The sequence below is a fragment of the Physeter macrocephalus genome, chromosome 5 (genome assembly GCF_002837175.3).
Source record: "Physeter macrocephalus isolate SW-GA chromosome 5, ASM283717v5, whole genome shotgun sequence".
Taxonomy (NCBI): domain Eukaryota; kingdom Metazoa; phylum Chordata; class Mammalia; order Artiodactyla; family Physeteridae; genus Physeter; species Physeter macrocephalus.
This window is the reverse complement of record NC_041218.1, coordinates 12,267,474-12,292,887: the sequence shown is the minus strand read 5'-3', so window position 1 is coordinate 12,292,887 and position 25,414 is coordinate 12,267,474. Positions and strand designations below refer to the sequence as shown.

The 25,414-nt window shown below is 50.7% G+C and overlaps 1 protein-coding gene across 1 annotated transcript in view; it reads right to left on the bottom strand.

Moving 5' to 3' along the window:
* TRPV5 (transient receptor potential cation channel subfamily V member 5) overlaps nucleotides 1–21,197 on the bottom strand; it is a 27,188-nt gene extending 5,991 nt beyond the window's left edge. The window contains exons 1-13 of the mRNA XM_007121625.4: nucleotides 21,070–21,197; nucleotides 18,999–19,096; nucleotides 18,736–18,858; nucleotides 18,126–18,263; nucleotides 17,740–17,838; nucleotides 17,417–17,592; nucleotides 16,880–17,026; nucleotides 14,603–14,815; nucleotides 3,430–3,516; nucleotides 3,248–3,324; nucleotides 2,834–2,999; nucleotides 2,564–2,630; nucleotides 569–837 (exon numbers count right to left, since the gene is read on the bottom strand). Coding sequence (XP_007121687.1) covers nucleotides 569–837; nucleotides 2,564–2,630; nucleotides 2,834–2,999; nucleotides 3,248–3,324; nucleotides 3,430–3,516; nucleotides 14,603–14,815; nucleotides 16,880–17,026; nucleotides 17,417–17,592; nucleotides 17,740–17,838; nucleotides 18,126–18,263; nucleotides 18,736–18,858; nucleotides 18,999–19,096; nucleotides 21,070–21,197 — 1,788 coding nt within the window. The remainder of the gene's footprint in view (nucleotides 1–568; nucleotides 838–2,563; nucleotides 2,631–2,833; nucleotides 3,000–3,247; nucleotides 3,325–3,429; nucleotides 3,517–14,602; nucleotides 14,816–16,879; nucleotides 17,027–17,416; nucleotides 17,593–17,739; nucleotides 17,839–18,125; nucleotides 18,264–18,735; nucleotides 18,859–18,998; nucleotides 19,097–21,069) is intronic.
* Nucleotides 21,198–25,414: the final 4,217 nt, after the last annotated feature.

The window sequence follows — 25,414 nt, the reverse complement described above, 5'->3', positions numbered from 1 at the left end:
CCTGCCGATGCAGGGGACACGGGTTCGTGCCCCGGTCCGGGAGGATCCCACGTGCCGCGGAGCGGCTGGGCCCGTGAGCCATGGCCGCTGAGCCTGCGCATCCGGAGCCTGTGCTCCGCAACGGGAGAGGCCACAACAGTGAGAGGCCCGCGTACCACAAAAAATAAAAATAAAAAAATAATAAAAAATTTAAAAAAGGGTACAAATGAACTTATCTACAAAACAGAAATAGAGTTACAGATGTAGAAAACAAACTTATGGTTACCAGGGGACAAGGTGGGGAGGGATAAATTGGAAGATTGGGATTGACATAAATACACTACTATATATAAAATGGTTAACTAATAAGGACCTATTGTATAGCACAGGGAACTCTACTTGATACTCTGTAATGGCCTATATGGGAAAAGAATCTAAAAAAGAGTGGATATATGTATATGTATAACTGACTCAATATGCTGTACACCTGATGCTGATACAACATTGTAAACCAACTATACTCCAATAAAAAATTTTTTTTAATGATAAAAATTTTTTTTTAAAAAAAGACTAACACTAATGAACTCACCTGGGCCCTCCAGAGCTCGTCCTGTTCATGGGCCACCCGCCAGTGCGTGTCGCCCATCATGGCAATGAACAGGTTGAGCATAAGCAGTGTGGCGATGATGGCAAAGGCGAAGTAGACGATGCTGAACATGTAGGGCAAGTTCACATCGTAGTTGGCAGGCCCATCGATGATGGTGAGGAAAAGCTCAAAGGTGCTGAACAGCGCCATGGGATAGTCATAGAATTGCCCCAGGTTGGATGGGTCCTCTGTCTGGAAAATGATAAAGAACGCTGCTCCGCCCACGAAGAGGGCATGGAGATCAGGAAATGGGGAGTTATCACAATAAGCATGGGCCTGGTCAGCATTCATTCTACCTCCAGTATATATCTCCATACATTTACACACAAGCACATATATGCGCACAGGCACGTACATGTAGAATTACACATATAAGTCACATTTTCCCTGTGGACCTGGCTAATAACCCTCAGATGTCCTATGACCAAGTTTATCATACCAGTAATACTCAGAATTTAGCAAATATCTATCGATCGATCGATCGATCAATCAATATAGTATATGTCACCTAACTGGGTTTTACATTTTAGAATCAAATATTTTAAAGGCAAGTTGTTACAAGAAAGAATGCACGGAATCTCCAACAATTTTAAAGAACTGAGCACATGAAAAGGAAAGGAAAAGCACCTTTAAAAAAAAATCTCAGTATCCTCTAGTTAACCATCCATTACTCTGAGATTTCCTGGCTGAGCTTGGACCATCAAAAAATTTTCCCTGCTCAGTGTGTAGCCTACTGGATGGTACTGGGCATTCTGGAAACTTACTACAGCATTAGAGCCTCTAAAAGACGCATCTCCGTGTGGGGAATGGAAATATAAATAAGGTGACCCCAAGAGCAGAACTAGGGTCTATGACAAAGCATGGCTTTGCAACAACAAAGATGAGACGCTTTAGGAGATCTACAGAAAACGACTCTGTTATAGTTCCTCATTTTGCATAAGCTGCAGGTGGAGTAGAGGGTGGGGAGGAAGGGTACATGAGGAATCCTCCAAACAGGCAGCCTATCAAAGTTTGACCCTCTCAGAGTTCAGATCTTGGTGTCGTTTTTCAGTCTACCGTTTCGTGGGAACCCCCATTAAGCAGGGGAATGCCTTGGACAGGAATGGCGTCCTTCGTACTAAAAGTCAGTCTTTAGGGTTGTGGGTCTTCACCTGTCATCAGGTTCATCCACCTGCCTTATGGAGGTTCAGCTGTAGACATGGAGGACTGGGTGAGACTTGCTGCCTTTTGTTCTTCCTTCCTCTTTCTGCCTTTCCCTAAGAACTGTCTTCCACTCATTCGTTTGTGCTCTCCCTCCCTCTGCTCTGTCTGTTCTGGATGTTTCCTCTCCTCCTCTCTCTGGCACCCTCCCCCTGTGCCTTGGTCCGTGACTGGGTCCCCACTGGGCATTCTTCTCCCAGCCTCTCTTCACAGCTCTTCTGCTTTCCTTTCTCATTCTTCACAATCTCCAAACCCTTTTTCTGTACCTCCTTTTTCAAATGCCTTTCTTTTCTTTCAACTTTGACCACACATAGGGGAAAAAAGGGCACCTTATGTGTTACTGAATGCTTTTCGTTTCTTCTTCTGAAGTGTAAACATAGTAGAGTTAAATACTGGACTTTTTGCCTATGGCACCTTTCACGACTGGCCAGTCTTTCCTGTTTAATATTCTTCTCTCTCCGAAGCCCTTTTTCTATCTCTCCTTTAAAGATCTTGCAGGGCAGTTAGTCAACATGAATGTTATTGGCCCAGAAATTCAGAGCACATGAGTCTCCTCTCTAGGCCAACCTGAGTGGCCCAGATCCTAAGAGTGCAAGTGTGTTTTTTGATTCACTTTCCACCAGGGGGAAAAGAAGCAAAGGGGATTGCAAAGGAGAAATAACTGAGAGCAAGAGTAAGAGAGAATTTTCTGGAGAACTGAATCCGATGATCTGATGGAGGAGAGAGTGATGCTCTTACCTGAGGCAAATCCCACAATAACCACAGCCATCAGCCAGCAGAAACGCAACAGGTCTCCGAAAATCATCTACAGAAAACAGAGAGGGGAGGGAGGCTGGAGTGATCCTTTCTCCACCGGGATCTCTGCAGCTACTGCTGATAGACTGGAAGTCAACAGAGTTCCACCAGATCCACTCCGAGCAGCATTTTCCTTTTTGCTTCCACTCCCTCCCTCTGTCTGCGAAAGGTCCAATGTCTGAAGCCAGAGGAAACTCTGGGGAAAGCACTGACCTTCTGGATCATGATGGTGAAGGGGCCCAGCATCTGGAATCCTCGAGCAAAGTACATAACACTGCACCAGCCCAGCACCAGGGCGAAGGACATGGGCACCACCTCCCCGTTGGTGTCGGAAAGCCGCATCACCATCGTCACCAGCACCAGCGAGGCATAGGTGATGCTGGGGGGAGAGCAGGGAGGGGGGAAGTGAGAGGAGGGCTGGAAATATTCTAGGTCCCCTTCAGCATGGCACTGACTTACATGGGACCCAAACACTCAGGCTCAGTCTTCATACCCAAACACATACACCGTCACACACACAAGCCCACTAGAGAAAAATGCCTGGAAGAGAGGGTCCCAGAGAGGGATTGGGAGACCTGGGACATTTCTGGCAAGGGAAGGCAGGGGGCTGGAAGGAAGGACACTCACGTGATGACATGGAACGGCCCCCCGAGGACCGTCTGTCCAAAATAGCGAGAGAAACCAACCCTGAAGATATCCGGGATCTGGGAAAAGGCCAGGAAAACAAAACAAACAACGATCGATACAGACTTCAGTTCAATCTGAGGCCTCGGGTGGGTGGCCTCCGCCCGAACACAGCTGCACCTCACCTCTAGGAATAGGATGATCACAGCCCCGAAGATGGTCATCAGCTCCCCCACCAGCCGGATTTTATCCTGCTGAGTCACATAGGCCTCCTGTGGTGAGAAATTCAGGATAAGAAGTGCTTTCTGATGGTCTGAGAGTCAAATCCTTTTGAGTAAGCGGTCTAAAGCAGCTCAACTCTACCCAAGATGAAGAAAAGCTCCCCTTATCAACACCATCAACACCCCCCCCGCCATTGTGGCTCAGTCTGTGACCAGGGCATTAAGTAACCAAGGCTTAATAGACATGTTACATATGCTAACAACTTAAGTAACCACCTAGCAAGTCACCTCTTATACGTATGTTGTGAGCAGTTATTTAAGATGATGTGTGTATTGAGGGGCTGAGGTCACATTTCAGAGCATCAGGTGAAGAAGGCTAAACCAACAGGAAGAGGTATTAGTGGTTTGGGCTGATTTCAGCTATGCTGAAAGGCCAGCTTTTCCAATCTCGTTGCGGTTCCCAGCAAGTAGAATATAAACACATCACAGAATTCAGGTTCCCGTATGGACCCAGAACCTGTTAGCTCCAGTGAAACCTTGAATCAGTCACTAAAACTCTCTGAGCTTGGGGTTTCTCATCTGTAACATGGAAACTATAATGCTTACCTCCCAGGGTTATCGTGAAGACCAAATTAGATGCATTTGGATGTATTTTATAAACCACAGAGCACTATAGATATATTCATTGTGGTTTTATTATGATTTGGCAATATAGAAAAGGGCTAAAGACACTATATGGCTTTCAGTTCTGAGGAAGGGCCCTACCTTATCCTGGACAGTAGGTGTAGAAGGTACAGTCCTAAGGTCAGGATGGAATAAAAACCATCCTCCTTCTGCACATGTTACTTCACAGGAAAAGGCTTGCAATATTCCCCAGATACAGCAATAGAATTCTACAATAATGCTCCTTAACATTTTTGAAGTTATGAGCCCATCTGAGAATATCATAAAGACCACAGATCCTCTTTCCAGAAAACTGTGTTCACATATACGTAATTCCCACGTGAAATTATACGAACAATTTCAACACGTTCGAGTACCCCTTAGACTTTTGGGAACTCTGTTCTCCACGGTCACATCTCTGAACTGTGCACCGAAGACGGGAGTTGAGAGTCCCTGAGGATGATCTAAGCTGGGAAGGACGTGATCCCTCATTAAGCATGAGAAATGCTAATCACCTCTGTCCTGCCGATAAACTGGAACCTCTCAGCATCCCTCTGCAGGCTACTTCAGCAGTGTACACCCTGGTCCAGTGAGAGGCATAGCTTTTGAAATAGGAAGAGATGCTATGTAGTGGGAGGTGATCTATGGTATAAAGAAGGCACCCACCGAGCATCCTGTGGCCGCTCAGAGGGTGTGCGTCAGCTCAGAAGAAGCCAAGGATATAGTCTTTAGGGAAGAACAGGACCAGACTTACCAACAGGTGGTGGAAATGTTTCAGGTAAATCATATGGGACCAGGGAAGACCAGAAAAGGAGTTGGTGACTATGTATCTAGTAAACATATGGTCTAACAACCTGTGACTAGATATCAGTTCCTTTGTTGTTGTTGTTTAAAGAACTGATGTTCTGTAAACTTCTCTGACGTTTATCTCTCTTGAGAAACTGGCAAATTTTATTTTATCATATAGTGGGACATTTCCCTTTTGCCTTGCTTCCAAGGAAGCTCAGAGTTCTCTCTCTCTCTCTCTTTTTTTTAATCCCCAACTCAAACAACTATCTTTGCATCACCTCCCCTCCATCCTAAAATTCAGATCATGGGTCTGGTGATCTTCACGTTCCTATAGCATCTGTCTTTCATTGTAAAACAGGCCAACTCCTTTTGAGAATCAGGTAGTAGGATAAATAATAAGTTCATTAACTATAGGAACAAAATAACTTTAAATATAGAAATAAAATAAGGGCATCTGTGCCATATATGTGTCTGTACAAAATTGTTAAACTTTTTAAAAAACTTTGGACCTTGGTTGCATACGTCTGGAAAACTGCCACCAACCTTTTTCCTTGGCTCAACTAAGAAGAAAAGGACTGCGCTAGTTGGCCAGGAGAGTTGTGGGAACCAGAGCGCCCCTAGAGGAAAGCGAGAGAGTGGCATCAGCTTTCTCCCTCAGGAGACGAAAAGGCAAAACCGTAACTAATGGAGAATACTGGGGACAGTTTTGGTTACCGAAATCTCCTCTGGGGCTGCCCCTCACCAGCACCCCTTTGTTTGTTCAACAGGTTCCTTTACGAGTAGGAGTTCCCCTGCTCAAGTTCACCAGGGAGTAAAGAGGTGTCCAGCGACCCCAAGCTTTTGCCTCTATTCCACCTGGGATGTGACTGCCCTGAAGTAGCTGTCTCTGCCACTCTGTCCCCAAAGGTCCTCTATTTAAAAGCAGAATGCCGAGTGCCACAGTCTCCTGCGAGCCCCCTTCCTTGCTGCTCTCCAAGACCGCCACACAGACCATTCAGTAGGGTTTTAATTTTTTTTAAATTGCTCTCTGGAAAACAAAAGGTAATATACATGTGCAAAAGTTGCAGTGAAAATAATGGTAGTGCATACAATTCAGTAGCAAGAAACCCCAAACAATCCAATTAAAAAATGGGCAGAGGACCTGAATAGACATTTTTCCAAAGAAGACATACAAATGGCTGACAGGTACGGAAAAGGTACTTAATGTCACTAATCATCAGGGAAATGCAAATCAAAACCACAGTGAGATATCACCTCAGACCTATTAGGATTGTCAAAAAGACAAGAAATAACAAGTGTTGGCAAGGATGCAGAGAAAAAGGAATCATTGTACACTATTGGTGGGAACGTAAATTGGTGCACCCACTACAGAAAACAGAATAGAGGTTCCTCAAAAAATTAAAAATGGGACTACCACATGATCCAGCAATTCCACTTCTGGGTATACAGCCAAAGGAAATGAAAACAGAATCTGGAAGAGACATCTGCATTCCCATGTAAATTGTAACATTAGTCACAGTAGCAAAGATAAGGGAACAACCTAAGTGTCCATCAATGGATAATGGATAAAGAAGATGTGATATACATATATATACACACACATATATATACAACGGAATATTATTCAGCCATGAGAAAAGAGGAAATCCTGTCATTTGTAACAATATGGATGCAGTTTGAGGGCATTATGCTAAGTGAAATAAGCCCGTCAGATTAAGACATATACCTCATGGCATCACTTACATGTGGAATCAAAAAAAAAAAAAAAAAGGGCAAACTCCTAGAAAAAGAGGGTAGAAGAGTGGTTGCCAGGGCATGGGGGTATGGACAAAATAAGGAGAGATTGGTAAAAGGGTACAAAATTTCACCTATAAGATGACTAAGGTCTGAGGAGCTAATGGTAAAACAAGGTGACTATAGTTAATTACACCGTATTACACAATTGAAATTTGCTAAGAGGGCAGAACTTATTCTCACCAAAAACAAAAAAGGTAAATATGTGAGGTGATGGATGTGTTAATTAACTAGATGATAGGAATCCCTCCACAATTTATATGTGTACCAAATCACTGCGATGAACGCTTTAAACATCTTACAATTTCATTTGTCAATTACACCTCAATAAAGCTGAAAAAATAATGATAGTAGTGGGCTTTTAAAACATTTTTCTTTTCTTTGATTTCAAGGGGAATTCTAGCGTTTCACACTCATATGTAATGTTGGCTCTCATTTGGAATAGATACTCTTTTCAAAGTTGAGAAAGAGTTTAGTGTTTTAAAAATGGACAGGTGCGGGCTTCTCTGGTGGCGCAGTGGTTAAGAATCCGCCTGCCAGTGCAGGGGACACAGGTTCGAGCCCTGGTCCGGGAAGATCCCACATGCCGCAGAGCAACTAAGCCCGTACGCCACAACTACTGAGCCTGCACTCTAAAGCCCGCGAGCCACAACTACTGAGCCCACGTGCTACAACTACAGAAGCCCGCACACCTAGAGCCCGTGCTCTGCAACAAGAAGCCACGGCGATGAGAAGCCCGCGCACCGCAACAAAGAGTAGTCCCCGCTCGCCGCAACTAGAGAAATCCCGCGCACAGAAACAAAGACCCAATGCAGCCAAATAAATAAATAAAATAATAAAAAAATAAAATTAAAATGGACAGGGGTATTGAATTTTAACAAATAACTTTCTAATGTCTGTTGAACTGATAATAAGAATGCCCTCTCTTCATCAACCACCCTTGCCCCTCTAGAATTAAACCCTAAACTCAAAGTGGTAATGAGTTTTTCTTTGAATTTTTCAGAAGTTTATTCTTTGGGGATTGTATTCAAGATTTCCTGTCTGTGGGGAGAGACTGATCTGCAGTTTTCTAGATTTGTGGTTCTTATGAAAAGGTTTCGGGATCAAGGGTATATTTAGCAAAGTGAATTAACAGAGACACTCATTTTCAAGGTCCCGTTCATTTAGCCTCCCAGTTCTTTCAAATGCTCCCCTGGCCCTCAATCCATAGCACCACTGCCTTAATGCAAACCCATGACACCCCGCACCCAATCCCCCCTCACCTCGCTTTTGGACTGACCTTTCTCAAATGCAAATATCACCCCATGGCTTCTCTGTTTAATGCCTTTCCTAGTTCCACCATGTCTTTGGAATAAACATGAGGGGGAGATGGGAGTGATGGGTATTCTCTAAAGCCCTTATCCGAGTAGAAATTCAATAGCTAATGTCTAAATTTAATTAATGAATAGAGATAGAAGTGCATTATTCAGCAGTGCAGAGGTGACAACAGGGGTGAAGAACTTCAAGAGGTAAACACTGGTTGCCTCCAGGAAGTAAGGCATGGGTGAGGCCAGGCAAGCCAGCGCACTCTTGATCTTCATTAAACCTGCCGTTTGATTTTTAAATCATGGGCATGTATTCTTTTACTTAGAAGTGCTCATAATGAGATAGGAATAAAAGATAAGACTCAGACTACCAAGCGTGATGTACAGAACCCTTGCTGGTTGCACATGTGTTCTTTTACTTAGAAGTGTGCACTGTGAGATAAGAACAAAAAATAAGACTCAGACTACTGAGTATGATGTACAGAACCCTTGGTGGTCTGGCTCCTGCCCTAGGTCCCCATACTCTGTGTGAGTTCTGGCCACGTTGAATTATTGGGGTCCTCAGTTGTTAAGTCAGGACTTCCTGTGGACTGTGCCCTTTTCTTAGAATGCCTTTCTCCACCATATTTTTCTGGTTCACCCTCAACCTCAAGACCCAGGTCACAGCATTCCTCCTGGGTCTCCTTTCCTGCCCCTCCATGGCCAGGTCAGGTGTCTCCCCTGCAGGATCACGGTGCCGGTCTCTGGTTACAGCCCTTCCCCAGCACACTGCAGTCGTCTGGACATTCCATGTCTCAGCAGGAATCTTAGAGCTTCCTGAGAGCAGGGACCCCTAACTTCTTCTTTTTATCCACAATGCACACACAGCAGATGCTGCATTCATAAGAAAGGAAAGAAGGAAGGAGACGAGGGAGCAGGTAAACAGACAGGTGCACGCTGAGCATGATCTAAGAGTTGCAGAAGGGAGGTAAAAGGGAATCAGGAAGTGGGAACCAGGAGGAAAATGGCGGAAAGGATGACAATGAAGTGGGCTTGTCTGGAATTTCCAGATGCCTAGCTCAAGGTCACCTAAGCAGACTCAGCTAATAATGCACTGAGGAAATACTCCCCTCAGCCCCTTTAAAAAATAAATGTCATTCAACAATGACTGGAATCCTTTACCTCTTTACATGGCTTAGGATTTTAGGAGTTGTCCACAGCCAGATCCCCTGTGGAGGCTGACAGGTCCTACTTTGCTGAGAATTGGCCAAAAGAAGAGTGTTTTCACTTACCAGCTGACTGAGCTCACCGTCTTGAAGGAAATGCCCAGAGAGGGGCGGGCCTAGTTGAGCCTGGGTACCACTGTGGGGAAGGGTCGGGAGTAAGGCTAACCACGAGGAAGGGGGAACGCGCTGGAAACAATTGTCAAACCCCATCCTAGAGCCTCTTTTTCCCCCAAGATTCTTACAGAGGAATTAAGCTCCCAGAAAGAGACCTGCTGGTCCCTAATGAAGAGTTACTCTCATCCTCTAAACTGTGCAGGGGCTCCGAACCAGGCTGCCCATGAGAATCAGCTGGGAAGCTTTGTTAAAACACATGCGTCCAGGCCAACCCTGAGGACTCTAATTCAATTCGTTTGGAGCAGGGACCCAGCATCTTCTATTTTAGGTGTAAATGTTTCTGCTACATACCCCCACTTGAGAACCACTGGGCCAAGAAGAGAGGAAGATCTCCTGGTTTCCATCTAAGTCTGCTTTCCAAGGGCTTATTCCATGCCCTAGCCCCTGTGTTTCCTCAGGAAGATGAACTTGGGAAAGGTCTGCTCGTTCCTGAGGAGTCTTTACCCATTCCCACAGAAGCAGGACGTACCGTATCCACCAAAAGGTTAATCACATCAAAACTGTGGCCTAGTTATCAGAACTAGAGCCCAGACAGTAGGTCAGTAGCTAGAGGTTGGAGACAATCCCAGATCTGGCTCCCCACCCCTGCTCTCCGGCATTCCTTATCTTGGCAGGGAACTATCAGGTGTGCCCAGGTACAGGTGACTGTGCCAGGCCCTGGCTAGCTCTCAAAGCCTGGAGACATGAGTTCCTCACGCAGTGGATCCTCCAGAGAAGAAGCCTGGAACTGAGCACATCACTCTGGAGGGAGAAATGCCTGGCTTCGTATTAAAGGTTCTGAAGTGACGCAGACCAGAACCCCTACCCCAGCGCTGCCCTTACTAGCTGAGTGTCTTTACCGAAGTACTAAACCTCTCTTGACCTCAGAGTCACCATCTTTAAAATGGTAATAATAATTTTATTTACTTACTAAGGTATCTAGGAGGATCAAATGGTGAAATGCTCTGTCATCTGAAATGAGGTCCACAGAATCACCACATCAGCAGCGTCACCCAGCCGTGAGTCAGAAATGCAGAATCTCAGGGCCCACGCCAGCCTTATTCTTAGAATCTGCATTTTAATAAGATCTCAGAAGCACTGGTAAATGCACATCAAGTGCACAAAACAAACACCCAGTAGATGTTATTTTTATCTACCAGGCTCCCTGCTTCTCCTCACCTCTGTCTCGTCTTTAATTTGCTGTGTTTTTTTCCAAAGTGAGCTGGTTAGGACCCCTGAGTAAAGGAGTATAGAGTTGGAGATCAACTGGGTTTTCAAATAGCTGTAGTGCTTTGGACTGTCGAGAGCTTATGAGGAATTGTGATGTGTAGAAAAAGCAATCTCACTGACCGTGACAGGTAGAGGATGATTTAAAATAAATGGAACCTATGAGTTACTCCTGCCACGTCTTCTCTCCGACCATCTACATCCCATCCACTGTGCAGTAGTGATGATTTTACCTTTGATAAGTCCCCTGACGCCAACCCTTCTCTCCGTCCCCCCCATCACATCCTGAGGCCAACCCACCATTATCTTTGCTCGCTGAACTGTAATAGTCTCTTAACCGGTCTCCCCACATCTTCCCTGGCCCCCTCAAACCTGTCCTCCACCCTACAAACAGAGACATTCTTCTGAAACAAAAGTGTTATCAAGCATCTCCCCTGTTTAAAATCCTTCTGAGCCTTTCACTACCTTTAGGATAAAGAGTAAAATCCTCAGTATGGCCTGCAAGGTCCTGTATGATTTGGGAAAGTTTTGGGAAAGATCTGCCAGGACAACCTCCTGTGGAGGCCCCTGCCCCAGCTCCCTCTACTCTAGCCAATCTTCCTTCAGTTCCTAGACACTGGCAAGGGTCTTCCTGCCTCAGGGCCTTTGTATATGCATCCTCTCTGCCTAGAACTCGCTTTCCACCTTTAATTCATACCCACATCTTAGCTCAGTTACCTTCCTCAGGGAAGCCTTCTCTGACCTCCCAGAGTGCCCAGGCCCCTGTTATAAGCTCTCTCAGCACCCTGTCTGTTTTCTCATCATAGGAAAAAATCATGTGAATTGCAACCATCACAGGTTGCAATATCTCTTCATTTAATTAATGTCAACCAGTCTGTAAGCTCCAAAAGGGCAGAGGTTTCTTGCGTTTTGCTCAGACCAGGTTGAATTTCCGACACCTACAGCAATGTTCAGGCCCCGCTAGGCTCTTGGTGATTACCTGTGTAGTGAACGAATTAGCAAAGTGATTTTGGGAAAAGGGCAGCGGAGAGATAAAGGAAATCTTCAAGACACAAAAAGGAAATCTGATGATGGGAGATCAATGCCCTCTTGCTGAACAGCAAATCAGGGCTCTAAATGACCAGGGTGATCGACTTCACACTGGAAAGCTGAGGAGATCTCAAAGATGAAGCCAGAAGCTCTCAGTCCGAGCTAAGAATGAGAATCACTCAAAGAATTTCTTAAAAATACCATTGCCTGGACCTCAGCTTCAGTCTTTCTAATGTATCAGGTGTGGGGCAGCTGAGGAACCAGTATTTTTACCAGCCTCCCATGTTTCTAATGTGTAGTCTTGGTTAAAAACTACTGATCTAGCAAGAGATAGGATCTGCCCAAGGTCAAACAGCTATTTGGTTTCAGAGTTAGGACTCAAACCTAAGCTGCCTAATCCCAGACTTTGAACTTTCTGCTCACCTGGAAACCTAAGAGAACTAGGACCACAGTGCACGGTGTCCTGCCTAAACCAAGTAGACAACTGAATGGAGACAGAAAATGAACTCTAATTAATTACAGAGTTCTTGGGAAACCCTGGAAAAGCATATAACTTTTATGGCTGAACAATGAGGCATCTTAGAGTGAAGACACTGAGCTGTCTCCACAACTGCACAGAGATAAACTGACTCTAGCCTCATATATGTCTGCTTTTGTGTAACTTGTGCCACCTCATACAAATAAAGGAGTGTTTTCTTTCATTTCAACTGTCTTGAGATGGTGTTCTGGGCTACTCTCATGGAGCCCAGCGACTTTTCTAGATCCCATGAGACCCAAAGAGGAAATCCTACAGTGACCGAGAGCTCCACATGTCCAGATTTATTAATATAATTGGATATAAAAGTATTCATTTAACTAAGAAAAAGCTCCATGGGCTAAGTAATGTGGCGACAATTGCATTAATCAAGTCAAGACCTTGCATTGGTACATTTTCATTTTTCTAAGACTTTCAAGTAATAAAAATGTAGAGGAAAAGAATTTCCCATTACTTAACAAACGTGGCACATCATGAAAGCAGACTCTTTCAAGTCGCGGTGATGTGTCTGGGAGCCCCCGACCTCATCCCAGCTGACTTCCGACTGAATAAGAGGACCTCAGGGGTTCCATCAACTCAGGACTAAGGCTCAAGGGGTGATGTCAAAAGACACAGACCTTCGCTGATGTTCTCTGCTATTCAAACCTCTTAGGGCGGCATTCTTACGTCCACTCCCCCACCAAGAAAAGAATATTTGAAAGTCAGGAGTCTTCTATTTGGGCCAAAGTGGCTTTAATCGAAGTGGAAGGCAAAAGGGTAAAAATGCCAAAGGGGACAAGGAAGGAATAGGAGAGCAAACAGAAGGAAAGTTCGTGCACTCAGCTATAATTATGCTTCACCTAGTCCTGAGGCAAGGGGAGGGATCTCCTAATAATAATTTAGACTATCTGGGTCAAAGGAACAGGTCTGTACATAATTAGTCCTGCCCCAAAGAGAAAGAGACACACAGGAAGAAGACTCAGTGGTAATCAGTTGCTCAGCTCACCCAACTCTTAGGCTAGAAGGCTATCTACATTCTAGATCCAGAAAATCCCCCGAGTAAGTTTGAAACAAAGGAAGGTTGGAAAAGAATGCATCTGAGGAAATAGAGCCAAGAACGCAGGAAAAGTCCAGCCACCCCCATGTTTACCCATTCCCTCCGTAGCTAGTCACTCGCCTGTCTCAGCTGGCCATCTCCTAAATGTCCTTATTTCCTGTTGTGTGGTCTCCACACCAGGGACAACGTTCATGTCGAGTTTGAGATGCATGGAACACAACCTCCCCTGGGCACGCCTCTGCCCGCCTCTAACAAGGCAGCCCCACCCGACTCAGGCTTGTCTTCTCCAGGCAGCAAACCCTGCTTTGTGAGAGACAGAGGCTCTGGATACAACAGCACACTGTATACACACCGAGAGGAAATTATAGAAGCACGGAGTGTCCTGACCTACTGCAGGATTCAGTGAGGCTCTGTGCCCTGTTCTTTCTCTGTGCATCCACTCTCTTTGGTCTAACTTGACTCAGGTTCTTTGCTCCTTAACTATCCCAAGCTACCCCTCTTCCAAGTCCAGGCTGAGCTATACCTGTGGCTGGCCCATCCTGCATCGGGCATAAATCTCCAGTCATCAAGCTCGTACTCGCCTGGCAAAATTCTTCCTCCTCTGTCTTTTGCTTCCTGCCCACATGCCTTCACTCCGTTTCGGCTATTTTCAGGTCACTAGGGCAAGAGTTTTGGTTACCTATTAAACGAACCCAGTGTTGAACGTATATGCCTAGAAGTACGCACAAGAGTCTGTTCGTTCTGTCATGCCAAGGGGTTTGCTCTCTTCCACAGCAGACTCTGACATCTACTCCACACCTCTACTCAGTCATCCTCACCCCAGGTCTCTGAAGGTGACCCACAGAATGGCAAGCCCACGAGAGTAGAGGGGACCTTAGAGGCTATTTACTTCCACCTGCTACCCCGTCCAGGCATCCTTCTTCGGCACACCTGACAGGTGGCCAGACAGCTGATACATCGTTGCCAGTGTGCTCGGATTGACAGTGCTCAGAAGAGAATGCAGGTCAGAAAGATGCCCGTGTTGCCCTAACAGACTCAGAAATGGACCTGGAGCACAGTTTTCTTCCCTTTACAACAGCACGGTTTCTGCTGAAGGTCACATTTACAAACGTCTGGTCCTCTTTGTAAATGACAAGGAATTCTACAAAAGTATGACGTTTTTAATACCAAGCATTCTTTCAAGGTTCACAAGAAAGCCATCACCCCCTGGACAAGCCCACTCTTACTCGTTAAGCCCCCACTCTGGTCCCCTTCTCTCCCTCCTGATTTCTGTCTGGGTGATCAGGAGCCTGCCCCTGCCAGAGCCAAGTGAGTGGTATCTTTCCCAGGTAGCGTGCTCCTGGTTTCCAGCGCCATCACCCCATGCTACCAGCTCCCTTCATCCCCTTTTGAGAAGAGTCACCTGGAGCAGCTTCTGCTGGAGGATGGTGATGTCTCGGGAGTTTGTGCGGTTGCCACCACGGGACTTGAGAGGGCGATGGATGCAGCACATGGTGAAGCAGATCATATAGAGCACGTACAAGGCCCCCAGGATGCAGAAATATGGCCGCCCATACTTCCTCCACTTGAAGCTCACCAGCTGTTTCACTGGGGTCTGTTCCAGGATCTGGCGAGCCTGCCATGGAAGGAGAGTGCATCTGGGGGTGACCACCGTAGCGAGAAGCAGCGCTGGGTTTCCCACCGGCTCCCAGATGAGCAGGGTCACGAACACCATGAGCATCGTGCATCCAGTTCGTCTGTCATTTCTTTTACAGACAACCCGTCAGCTTCTACTGTATGCTGGGCCTCCTGGTGGTGCCGTAGATAAACCCATGACAGAAGTAAACACCAGGACCTATAGCACCACAGAGGCTCTGAAGGATGAGCCGTAAATGGTTGAGTGAAGGGACAGTTAGGCAAGGTCATTCCATGAAGTAGCAGCAGTTGCCAAGGCAGGAAGGTGCGAGAAGACATTGACAGATGAGGTGTGGCTGGGGATACGGCAGAACCTGTTGGAGGGGCGGGCAGGGGTTATCATGGGTGAAGCAGCTAAGGGCCAGATCACGGTACCTCGGGAATGCCAAAGGAAGGAGTTGGACTTTGTTTCCTGACTGCAATGGAAAGCAATGGGAAGGTTCAAGCAAGGAGGCAGTCAGATTTGCTCTACAAGTACTGTGGACCCGAGAGGAGCAAGAGAGGACACGACGAGTGGGGAGCGGCCGTAGTCTCAGCCAGGTGGGCTGGCGCTCAGATGCAAGTAGGCAGTGAGATGTCCAAGATACTCTGAGAGAGGATGATGGGCGCCACAGCACAACTGAGAAAGCAGGAAAAGGCCAAGTCAGGGCATAGCTGGCGGGAGTATCCACTAGCAGAGAGAATACCTTTTCCATTGAGCCTAGAGGGAAGGAGAGAGACAGTGGGCAGTTTCCAGAACTGTTGGGCAGGACAAGGCAGGAAGGTGAAGAAGCTCCAGCCAGAGAGCCTCTATTTTCATCCTAATGAACGAATCTGGGTCTCCTGATAGAACTGAAGGTGAAGGCAGTGAGGGATATAGAAGGGGCTAGAAGGGAATTTTGAGGGAATAGAAGAGCTGACCAAGACAAGAATAAAACCTGTAGCAGAACATTGAGAACCAGCTGAAATCAGAGACCAAGGATCTGTGGTGGCTCGATCCACCAGACGGACTGGGGTTCCACCAGACGGACTGGGGTTCCGAATCCTAAGAAATCCTGCCCTGAGGAAGTTCAGTAGCAGAACATTGAGAACCAGCTGAAATCAGAGACCAAGGATCTGTGGTGGCTCGATCCACCAGACGGACTGGGGTTCCGATTCCTAAGAAATCCTGCCCTGAGGAAGTTCATACCAACCAGCCACTCACCTTTTCCTCTGTTCATTAGTACCAGTGATCACCTGAGTTGGGCTCTAGACGGGTTCCTAGAAAGTTGTCAGGTGGCAGATACACAATGGGAACTACATTTGGCCACCATCTTGGAGGTTCCAGAAAACACAAACTATTTTCTCCCCCCGCCCCGTAAGTCTTCAACAAACCTTCCTTTCCCTCACATCACTCAATCCAGGACCGTCTGAATGACCCACGTGTTTCTCCCTCTCTGGAAAGCTCTCTTCTTCTTCATCTTCCTGGTGACTCCCAACTCCTCCATGAAGCCCCAGCTCAAGCACATCCTCTGTGACATCTCCTCTGGTCTATCCAAGCCAAGATAAACCAACCTCCCTTCCGCTGCCACTGTGCATAGTGCAGACCCTTACGATGGCTTAGGTTGTACCCTATTACAACTGTTGAGGACAGGGATGGGCAATTGACAAAGCTGATTGAAAGGAACTGTGTTTTATTTATTTCTGTATTCTTAATTCCTGGTACAGTGGCCGGGCCGCAGCAAGAAGCTCAATATGCTGAAAGGATGAATGGATGAATGAATGATAGGAAGCAATTTCCATTTGGAGAGTTCCTCATATGCAGTGTTAGTATGAGAAAAGGTAAGTGGAAGGCACCAGAGCTAAGCAGAGGTCGAGTGGAGTTAGGAAAGGGGTGTTGATTGGCAGTTTCTCCCAAAGGTCCCAGGAGTCCGTCCTCGTCCCCGTCTATTACAGGGCAGGGAAGTGTCTGGAGCCCGGGATCTTAGCAAACGGACAGGCTCTGCACGGACACCTGACAGCTCCTGATCCTCCATGGTATCCATACCTCTCGCTTCTTGGAGGAGACCACAAGCTCTAGAAATGACACGTCCTCTCCCCAGGAGTCGATCTCCGTGAGGTCGTAGAGAGTGGAGGTCAGCGGCCCGCACACCCACTGGATGTGCTTCCGCTTCTGCATCAGGTGCTGGAACATCTGTGTGGACACAGGGGTGAGGTGGGGGCGGGGGGTCAGCGTATAAGGAGCCGGTCAAGGACGACAGCATGGTCGCTTACTCCTTGGGACTGATGGACAGTTGAGAACTGACAAGGCTCTGCTGACATGAACCTTTTAATTTTTTGGCTCCCTTTCCTTCCCACAAACCCTATAAAGATCTGAAAGAAGAGAACAGGCGAGGGCAACAGGACTCTGGGTTACCATAGCAGATATTCTCAAGTAAGATTCTCCAGTCCTCCCGAGTCCGGAATTTCTGAGGCTGAGGATTTTAGTGATGGTGTTGGGAGGTGAGGGACCACCACCCTTCGGGAGAGTTTTGGAAAAAGGGTCAGGAGAAGGACACGGTGGGACTGGGGCAGGGTCCCTCACCGTGGTGTTGCCCTCCACTCCAGCCAGCTTGAAGGGCGTGAGGCCCTGGTGATTGGGCACAAGCTCCAGCGACGGCAGGTGGCCCCCGTACGCATCGTAGGACAGCAGCAGGTTGTACATGTGGCAGGCAAAGGTCTTGCTGGGCTGCAGGACCAGGACGTGCAACACTGTGTTTCCTGGGGGAGGACACGGGCTGTCACGTGGCCACTGGGACTAGAGCCCCTGATGCTCCCCGTGACCGACCCCCCCCACCGCCGGGTGGACCTGAGGGCTGTCCCGGCCCCTCCTCTGCGACCCAGCTCCCCCTCCCGCCCGGCTCTCACCCAGGGAGTCCTGGGCCCGGATGTCGGCGCCGTGCTCAACGAGCAGCCTCACGATCTCCTCGCTGCCCATGCAGGCCGCAAAGGACAAAGGGTGCTCCCCTGGGGGTGCAGAGGGCCCCGTGGCTTGAGGGTGCAGGCCGGGACGGGCGGTCTCTCCAGGGGACTGCCTCTCCCTCCCCGCATCTCAGCTCTGGGCCTGGGGACACTTGTCAGCAGAACCAGAGGCGGGGACGGTGCGGAGGGCCCCGCGTCGGGGGCTTGGCTCTGGCTTCCAGCCTTGGGGGGGGCGGACCCCTCCCAGCTTCCCCCGCGTGGAGCCCCCTCAGCCTGCCCTCCCTTTGCTCCCGGCCCCTCCCCATCCTCCCAGCCCGGGCCCTGGCTCTCACCAAAGTAGAGGAGGTTGCGGGGACTGAGGCAGAAGGCTGAGCCTACCGCCCTCGCGGAGACACTGGCCCCGTGGGCGAGCAGGGCTTCCACCAAGTTCACGTTCTGGTTCATGACGGCCATGTGCAGTGCCGTCTGACCTGGACAAGAGAGCCCTCAGTCACGGGGTCTGTTCCCGGTTCTCTCGGAGACGCAGCATCCGCCTGGCTTACAGGAGATCCCTGACAGATCCTTGCATGGATTTCTGCCCTCGACTCAGCAGAGCGGTGTGAGACCGAGGACAAGTCATCTCTCCAGAAGTTCACTTAGCTGTCCCCACCTCAACTACTGGGGGTGGCATGTCAAGGTAATCACTCTGTGCTGCTATGAAAGAAAGAGAGTTCTGTCCTTCGGGGAACATGAAAGGAGATGAAGGGAAATAATAAATGGCTCAAGAAGGTCACGGATACCCAAAGCCACGGCCAGGACCTCTGCTTTCCTTCCAACTCAAGGGAGACCTTCCTGAACCTCCATCACTCCTTCCCCGACCTACCCTCTGGGGCTCATTTTAAGAGATGACTTCAGACCTTCTCCTACCTGTGTCCACCTTGGAAAACCGTTCAGGCTCCTCACCTACAAACGGCTCACAGATGGTGGGCTCCTTGACCAGCTCCGGGGCAGCCTCCATCAGCACCATGGCGGCCTCCAGGTTGTCATAGAGGGCCGCCACGTGCAGCGCTGTCTCCCCCAGAGCTCCTGGAGTGGAGGGAGACATGAGCATCAAACACCTCCCAGAGACACGCTCCAAGGCCCCTTTGCAGGAACCCTCAGAGCCCTGGGAGGGGGAGGGGCAGGGGCTTCTGCCCCATCGCCATCACATCAAACTCTCAGCCCACCTCGTTGCCGGAAGTCACAGGTTCGGTCCAGCAGAAGTTTCTTCAGGACACACAGGTCATTGTCCTTGGCTGCCCGAAGCAGAGGAGACTCTCGAATCCTGGGAGAGGAAGAACAAGAGTCACGAAGAGACAGAACGGCAGAGAGGTCAAGGGCAAACAGGAACAGAGACGGTGTGTGCCTAGGACCGACACGGGTCACACGACATGTGCAGTGACCCATCGCAGCGTTGCTTCCTGGACTCTAGCTGAGGGTCAGCCTGGGGCAAGAGCCTGTCTCAGGGTCCCCGCGTGGTCACATCGTGCCACTTCTTCCCACGTGGGGGGCCTCGTGGCTCAGCTGAATGAGGGGCGGCGTGCCTGAGGGAGGAGGGCTCGGGCCACGGAAGGAGTGGGCCTGGCGGGCCTGACCGAGTCAGTCTAAGCTGAGTAAATGTTTCGGGAACTTGGGGATCTGGAGCAGGTGGAGGAAAGGGCATTTCTGCCCGATTTCATCCCTGCTCCCAGGCCTGCTGAACCAGCTGTCTTTAGCCAAGGGGAGTTTAAGAGCCCAGAAGGGGGCTGAGAGACAGGCCAGCTCTTAGAGCTAGGAGACTTGGGAGCTGCCGAAGTTCTGACTCTCCCGGGGGCCGTTTGGATACACACTCCTGCTGCGGGGAGGGAGAGTTTTCAGGTGGGCTGTGAAGGATCTATCCCTCCTGTGGTTGCCCTTAGACTCAAGCATCTAAACACGCTGCTTGTAGCTGAGGATGCGCGAGGCCGTGAGCTTCTCTGAGCGTGTGCATCTCCGAGTGGGTGGGAGGAGCCTGTGGAGATATCCATCCTGTGGTACCTCCGCCCGGTTAATCTTTGTTTCTCCCCCGCCTGGATGAGCCAAACAAGAGATAAAGCTGAAGCCGATTCCTGCTGGGCAAGTATGTGTTGGCTCTCAAGGGGAACACAGGGGTGGGAGGTAGAGGGTCGGGAGGGGAGAGGTGAAAGGCAGGAAAACAGACTGACCGGTGGTTCCTGTGATGTGCCCCAGCCCCAGTTCCTCTCTTCCAATGGTCCCGGGAGCCAGGGGAAAGAAGCTTTGCATTGGAAGGAGAAGTTTTGATTTCGAGGTGGAGCTCGGGTCTGCCCCTCAGGGAAGTGCTCTCCGGGGGACCCGGCGGAGCGAGGCCCAGCTCCCTCCACCATCTCACCTGGACCCTCCGCGTGAGCGCGCCCAGCTCAGAGCGACCAGGGCCAGGACTGCAGGGTCCACCCCCTGTGCCGAGAGCCCTGCCTGGAGAAGCCACTGCCCGTGGGTCCAGCCCCGGCTGCCCCCAGATCTGCTAACGGCAGCTCTCCCACGAGAGACAAGTCCCCCGAACACCCCGAGGCAGAGGCCTGCCTTCAGGATGGGTCCCTGGCCCGGCTAGTCTTCCAGGGTCTGGACCTCGGGGCTGGCCATGAAGTGCTCTGGCCCCCGGGGCACCAGTCCTGCCTGAACTGCCCTAGGAACAGGCCCAGGCCTCATTCGATCTCCGTCTCCTCGGGACCTAGCACGGCCCTGCACCCAGGAGACTCAGTAAAAGATGGATGGACTCTGTGAGTCCCCCCTGGGCCTCCCCAGCGTCAGCTGGGTTTCCCCGGTCAGCTGGTCAGCTCCAGGTGTTACGCGGACCAGAGCTCTCCTCCCCTGTTCGCACGTCAACTCTCCTTCCCGTTACCAGCCATCCCGCACCCTCTCCTCAACCAACAGGGGTCCCGAAACCCGCCGGATCTCGGCGCTTGCGCAGCACCCTGCTCCCCGCCAGGGCGCACCCACCTGCCCCGCTCCTCCCCCGCCATACGCCCTGGCTTCTCCTGCCTGGTCCCTCTGGGTCGCCCGCTCCGCTCCTCCACCAGGTGAGAGCCCTGGCATAGCTCTGCCCCCTCTTTCCTGCGGCGCAATGCCACAGCCCCGCCGGCACTGACAGAGGAGCCGGGCTTCGGCGACAGGAGCTGGGCCCAGCCCGGTGCCTGGCGCTGAACCCCGGACTGCTCTGGCGGGGAGACAGACCCAAGTGGGCAGAGGGTATGAGGCTCCGGGCGAGGAGGGGCGGCCTACCTCTTCTGCTGCAGCATGTAGGCCTCGTCCAGATTCTGGTCCCAGTCTTGCCGTCCCACCAGCCAGGAGGCCAGAAGTTTCTGGAGTTGGACCCAGAGTCCCCTGGCCTTGGGTGGAGGAGGCCCCATGTTGTCTCCTTTCGGGCACGGGCAAGGTACGGGGATGTGGTTCAAGGGAGCCGGTCTAGGACTCAGCAGCAGCTGAAGCGGAGGCAAGCAGGCGGGGGGGCTGGGATGGAGAACGAGTGTATCTCCAGGGTGCCCTGTATGCGCTGTGGGGACCTGTGCACGTGCACTGAGGGCACTGGGGGCCCTGCCGGGTGAGAGAGAGGCTTTACCTGGAGGGGGAGGAGCTCTTTCTAGAGAGAGCCCCTGGGGCACAGAGCCTGCCCCAGAGCTGGGAGGGGAGGGGGAAGGAGTTTGTTCCTATCAGTGGGCTAGGGCGGCTGAGACCGGGACAGGAGAGGGGTGTGGCCCAGGAATCTGGACTGGGAGCCTGGAGAGAGCCTAAAGGTGGGTCCCACAAGCCAGGCGAGCAATTACCTTGGGTGCAAGAGAGTACAGAAGCAAAGCCCTCCAGCTCCGCAGTCAGGCAGGTCCAGGTTTGAAGGCTGGCTCTGAGTCCTTGCAAATCAGTTAGGTGAGCTTTCTATGCCTCAGTCTTCTAATCTTCTAATCTGTAAAATCGGGGTAACGCTTACCTGCTCTCGCGGAAGCGTCTGTAAAGCACAATCATAACGGCTCAAGGACAGTAGATTCTTCTTCCATAGATGAGCTCAAAAGCCCCCAGACCTGCTTGTCTGAGCTGTGGTCACCTCTGCAGCCCTGCAGCCCTGCAGCCCTGCCTCAAAGGGGGTTTCCCGGCTGAGCCTCCTCCTGGCACAGCCCAGTGACTCCTCTTCCCTTCCAGCTCCTCCCTTCCAGTCAGAGGAGACCCCAGAGGGCCCTGCACTCCCACAGAGGCTGAACGGCAGGAACGTGGAGGAAACCCCGGGACTCTGTCCAGGAATAAGTCAACAGGATAAGATAAGACAGCGTTCAATTACTTTATGATATGACAGTTTCCACTTTTCTTCCTGCTGTTTTCCAAGAGGTACATCCACGTTACTGAAGCGCAGTCAGTCAACAGATCTGTGAGGCACCTGGGAACCGGCTGAAGGTTCTGGGTTTCCTAAACGAGAAGACAGGGCAGGGAGGAGTGTGTGTGACTACCCACGGCTGGTGGCAAAGCTGCAGCTGGCTTGCAAGGTGGAACCTTAGGTCCAAATCCCCCGTCAGACCTCGCTCGTGGCTTCTTGGGAAGCTTCTGCCTATAAAGATGAGAGGCTTGGGTGGAGACAGGCTGGGGACCCTCCCCCTTGGAGGTCTTCAGGAGCAGGGACCTCTCCTTTCTTTTGCTGTAAGAAAGACAGCGCTTCCCTACAGACTGAAGGATGGACAAAATTACCTTTAGAGAGGGACGAAAATTGAAAGGAAAATGAGAGAAGAAGAGGAGGTGCCTGAGACGAGGAGGCACGCTCTCCCTCAGGAAGGGGGGAGATGCCAGCTGGGACGGGGGAGGGGTCACCTTGTGGGACATTTTTCTGCTTTGCTGGGGGTTGGAGCAGTGTGCGGTTGCAATGACCTCTGAAGCCTTGGGACTTGCAGTCTAAGGAGATGGAGGGAGCGATAAGGGTGAGCTGGGGGTGTAGATGTGCTGATAAGGGGCCGGCAGAGGAAAGGAGCACCTGCCCGGGAAACACTCAACCCCTAATGCTCGTCCTGGAGGGGGTGGAGGCGGGAGGGCCCGGTCAGAGCCGCACAGAGCAGGTGTGCAGGGATGGCCACCCAGGGCATGGTCCTTGGGTCCCGGAGGAGGAAAGGGGGCCCCTCCACGCGTGGGCCTCCACCTCTGGGTCTTCCCCTCCCACTTGGGCTCCTTTGCCTGCACTGTCCTCTCCAATGAGAGGGGCAGGAACAAGCTGCCTGTAGGGGACCAAGCTGTCACACCTCCTGTCCTAGCTGGTAGGCTGGAGATTCAGAAATGGTCTCCTAATCTGTAAGGAGTTCTCTCCTCTTCTGTCCTCTGGCTTCCCTCCCCGTCCCCCCATACCCTTTGTCACGTCCTGCATCACCACTCTCTTCTCCCTTCTCTCCTCTCATCCGTCCTCATTCTCCAGCAGCTTTCTGCAGGCAAGGAGTCCTACAAGCTCTCTCCCTCAGGTAGCCGCTTCCCTGCAAGACGATGCCTCAGGGTCTAGCGCGAGTATGTAAGAGCCGGTCCAGGGCCCCGACCTCCCTGTCTTATCCCAGAGACCCTTGGCGCCAAGGGAGCCAGATCTCTTATTCTGATGGGATGAGGAGGAGGAAAACTTAAAAACCCAGATTTCAAAGTTTAGGTCATACCCTCCCACCCCACCTGCCCACAGCCATGTAGGGAAAGAATTTGAATACCATCCTTTAAAACGTGAAAAGGAATTGTCATTGGATGGTGGAATTATTTGCCTTTTTTGTTTTTCACAGTTTTTTAATATACTTTTGTAATAAGAAAAAAATGTGAAGGGGCTCCTGGTTTCCTGCAAGGATTTATCTCCTCAGCACAGGGCATCAGGCAGGCGGGTGGTGAGGGAATGGGGGCAGCGGTAGCGGTGCCACCCGGTTCTTTCCTCTCCAGCCGCCCCTTAAGACACCCCGACGCCCAACTACCCTCCCCAGGCAAACTCACAGAGCCGGAGATGGCTTTTCATTTAGCCTTGAACCAAGAGGCTCCTCCCCCTAATAGCCAGGAGGTTGTTAGTGATTTTTTTCCATTCAAGCATCATTTCCCGAACCTGCAGGTCAATGAGTGCAAGGGACAGGTGAACAGGGTCACCTGCTTACTTGCATCCTGATGATGGGACTCTCCCATCATCAAGTGACCTCCTGTACTGCCCCCCAGTCACCCTGTCACCTGGCTTGGAACACCAGGAAGCATACAGGAGGCCGTGTCGGCCGTCCGGGAGAGTCTCCCGATAAGCCTGTCTGCCGGCATGGGCGGCACCCGTGGGAGGGAAGCTCCACGGGCCCTTCCAATTCTGCGATCCCCTCTTCCAGGAAGGGTACGTGTTCCTGCGCACATCCTCACCCCTGCACCTGGCGGTTCCTTCAGGTGCGGGGTGCGTGGACGCCAGGCGCGGTGTGAGCTGGTGGCGATAGTTCCAGCGTGTCTAAGACCCCCCCTCCCACCTGTCCTGGCACCCCCTCCTGTCGCTCATGGCCAGTACCTGTCTCTGGTTTTTCAGGGTGGGGCTTCATCCTGTCTCCCCATCTCTCTGCTCCAAGAAGCAGATGCTAATTAGCCACAGCCCGTTACCACCAACAGGTCTGTGCTCACCAGGGTCGCGGGCAGGGCAGGTACTGGGACATGAAGGCAGGTCTCTTGAGATCCGTTACTTGGGGTCCTTGCCTCCGTCTGTCACACTGATTTTTCTCCGAAGACGGTAACTCCTCCCACCCTTCAGAGATCGAGTTTAGACACTGGGTCTCTAACAATTTTTCCTCTGTGTCTGAGTACAGGAGGATGTGGAATGAGGGAAGACGGTGTTCAGTCTATCAGTACAAGAGGGCAACGGGTAGGACAGAGGGAAGTCCGGGAGAGGACGAGGAGTGAGAGAAAGGTTTCCACTTGGGTCCAAGGCACTCTGCTCTCTGTCTCTCTCTCACACCCAGAGCAGGTACCCATCCCCTCCTCCACCTACGCCCTCCCCCTCCTTCATTTCTGACGGACCTGAGTTTCAGGCACAGCCCAGGACTTGAAGATCCCCATTTCGACATCCGGTCTGGGTCTCAGTTTATGCAAGTCGCTTTCCTTTGAGAAAGGCTGTACAGAGGAGTGGGAAGGTGTGATATTTAGAATCTAAAGAATCGGCCAAGAGCCCTGCTCTGCGCCTTATTATCTGTGTGATCTTCAGTGGGCGAATCGTTTCTTTTGTGAACCTCAGTTTCCTCATCTATATAATGGGTACGGCAATCCCGTGACTTTGTGAGTCCTGGTTACTATGTGGATCTAATGATATAATGGACGTGAAAGGACTCCACAAACTCTTAAGTCACTGCTGTGGCTCTGCACAGAATGGTCCACCGTGGTCATCCTGGAAGCCTCCGTTGCCCCCTGCTAGCCACTCTCCACGCTCTTGCCCGCCAACGGAACTCTCCGAGAGGACGGGATGAGGGTCTGGCCCAGGGCTGTGATGTCACAGAGCTCATGACATCAGACGTCCTATGGAAGGGAAGGGGAGAAAACGGTGCTGGGAAGGGGTAAGGGCCGGGACAATGGACAGGGGAGGGAGGAGGGGGTCCTGCCGGGCACTGGGGACTAGGGAAGGCCC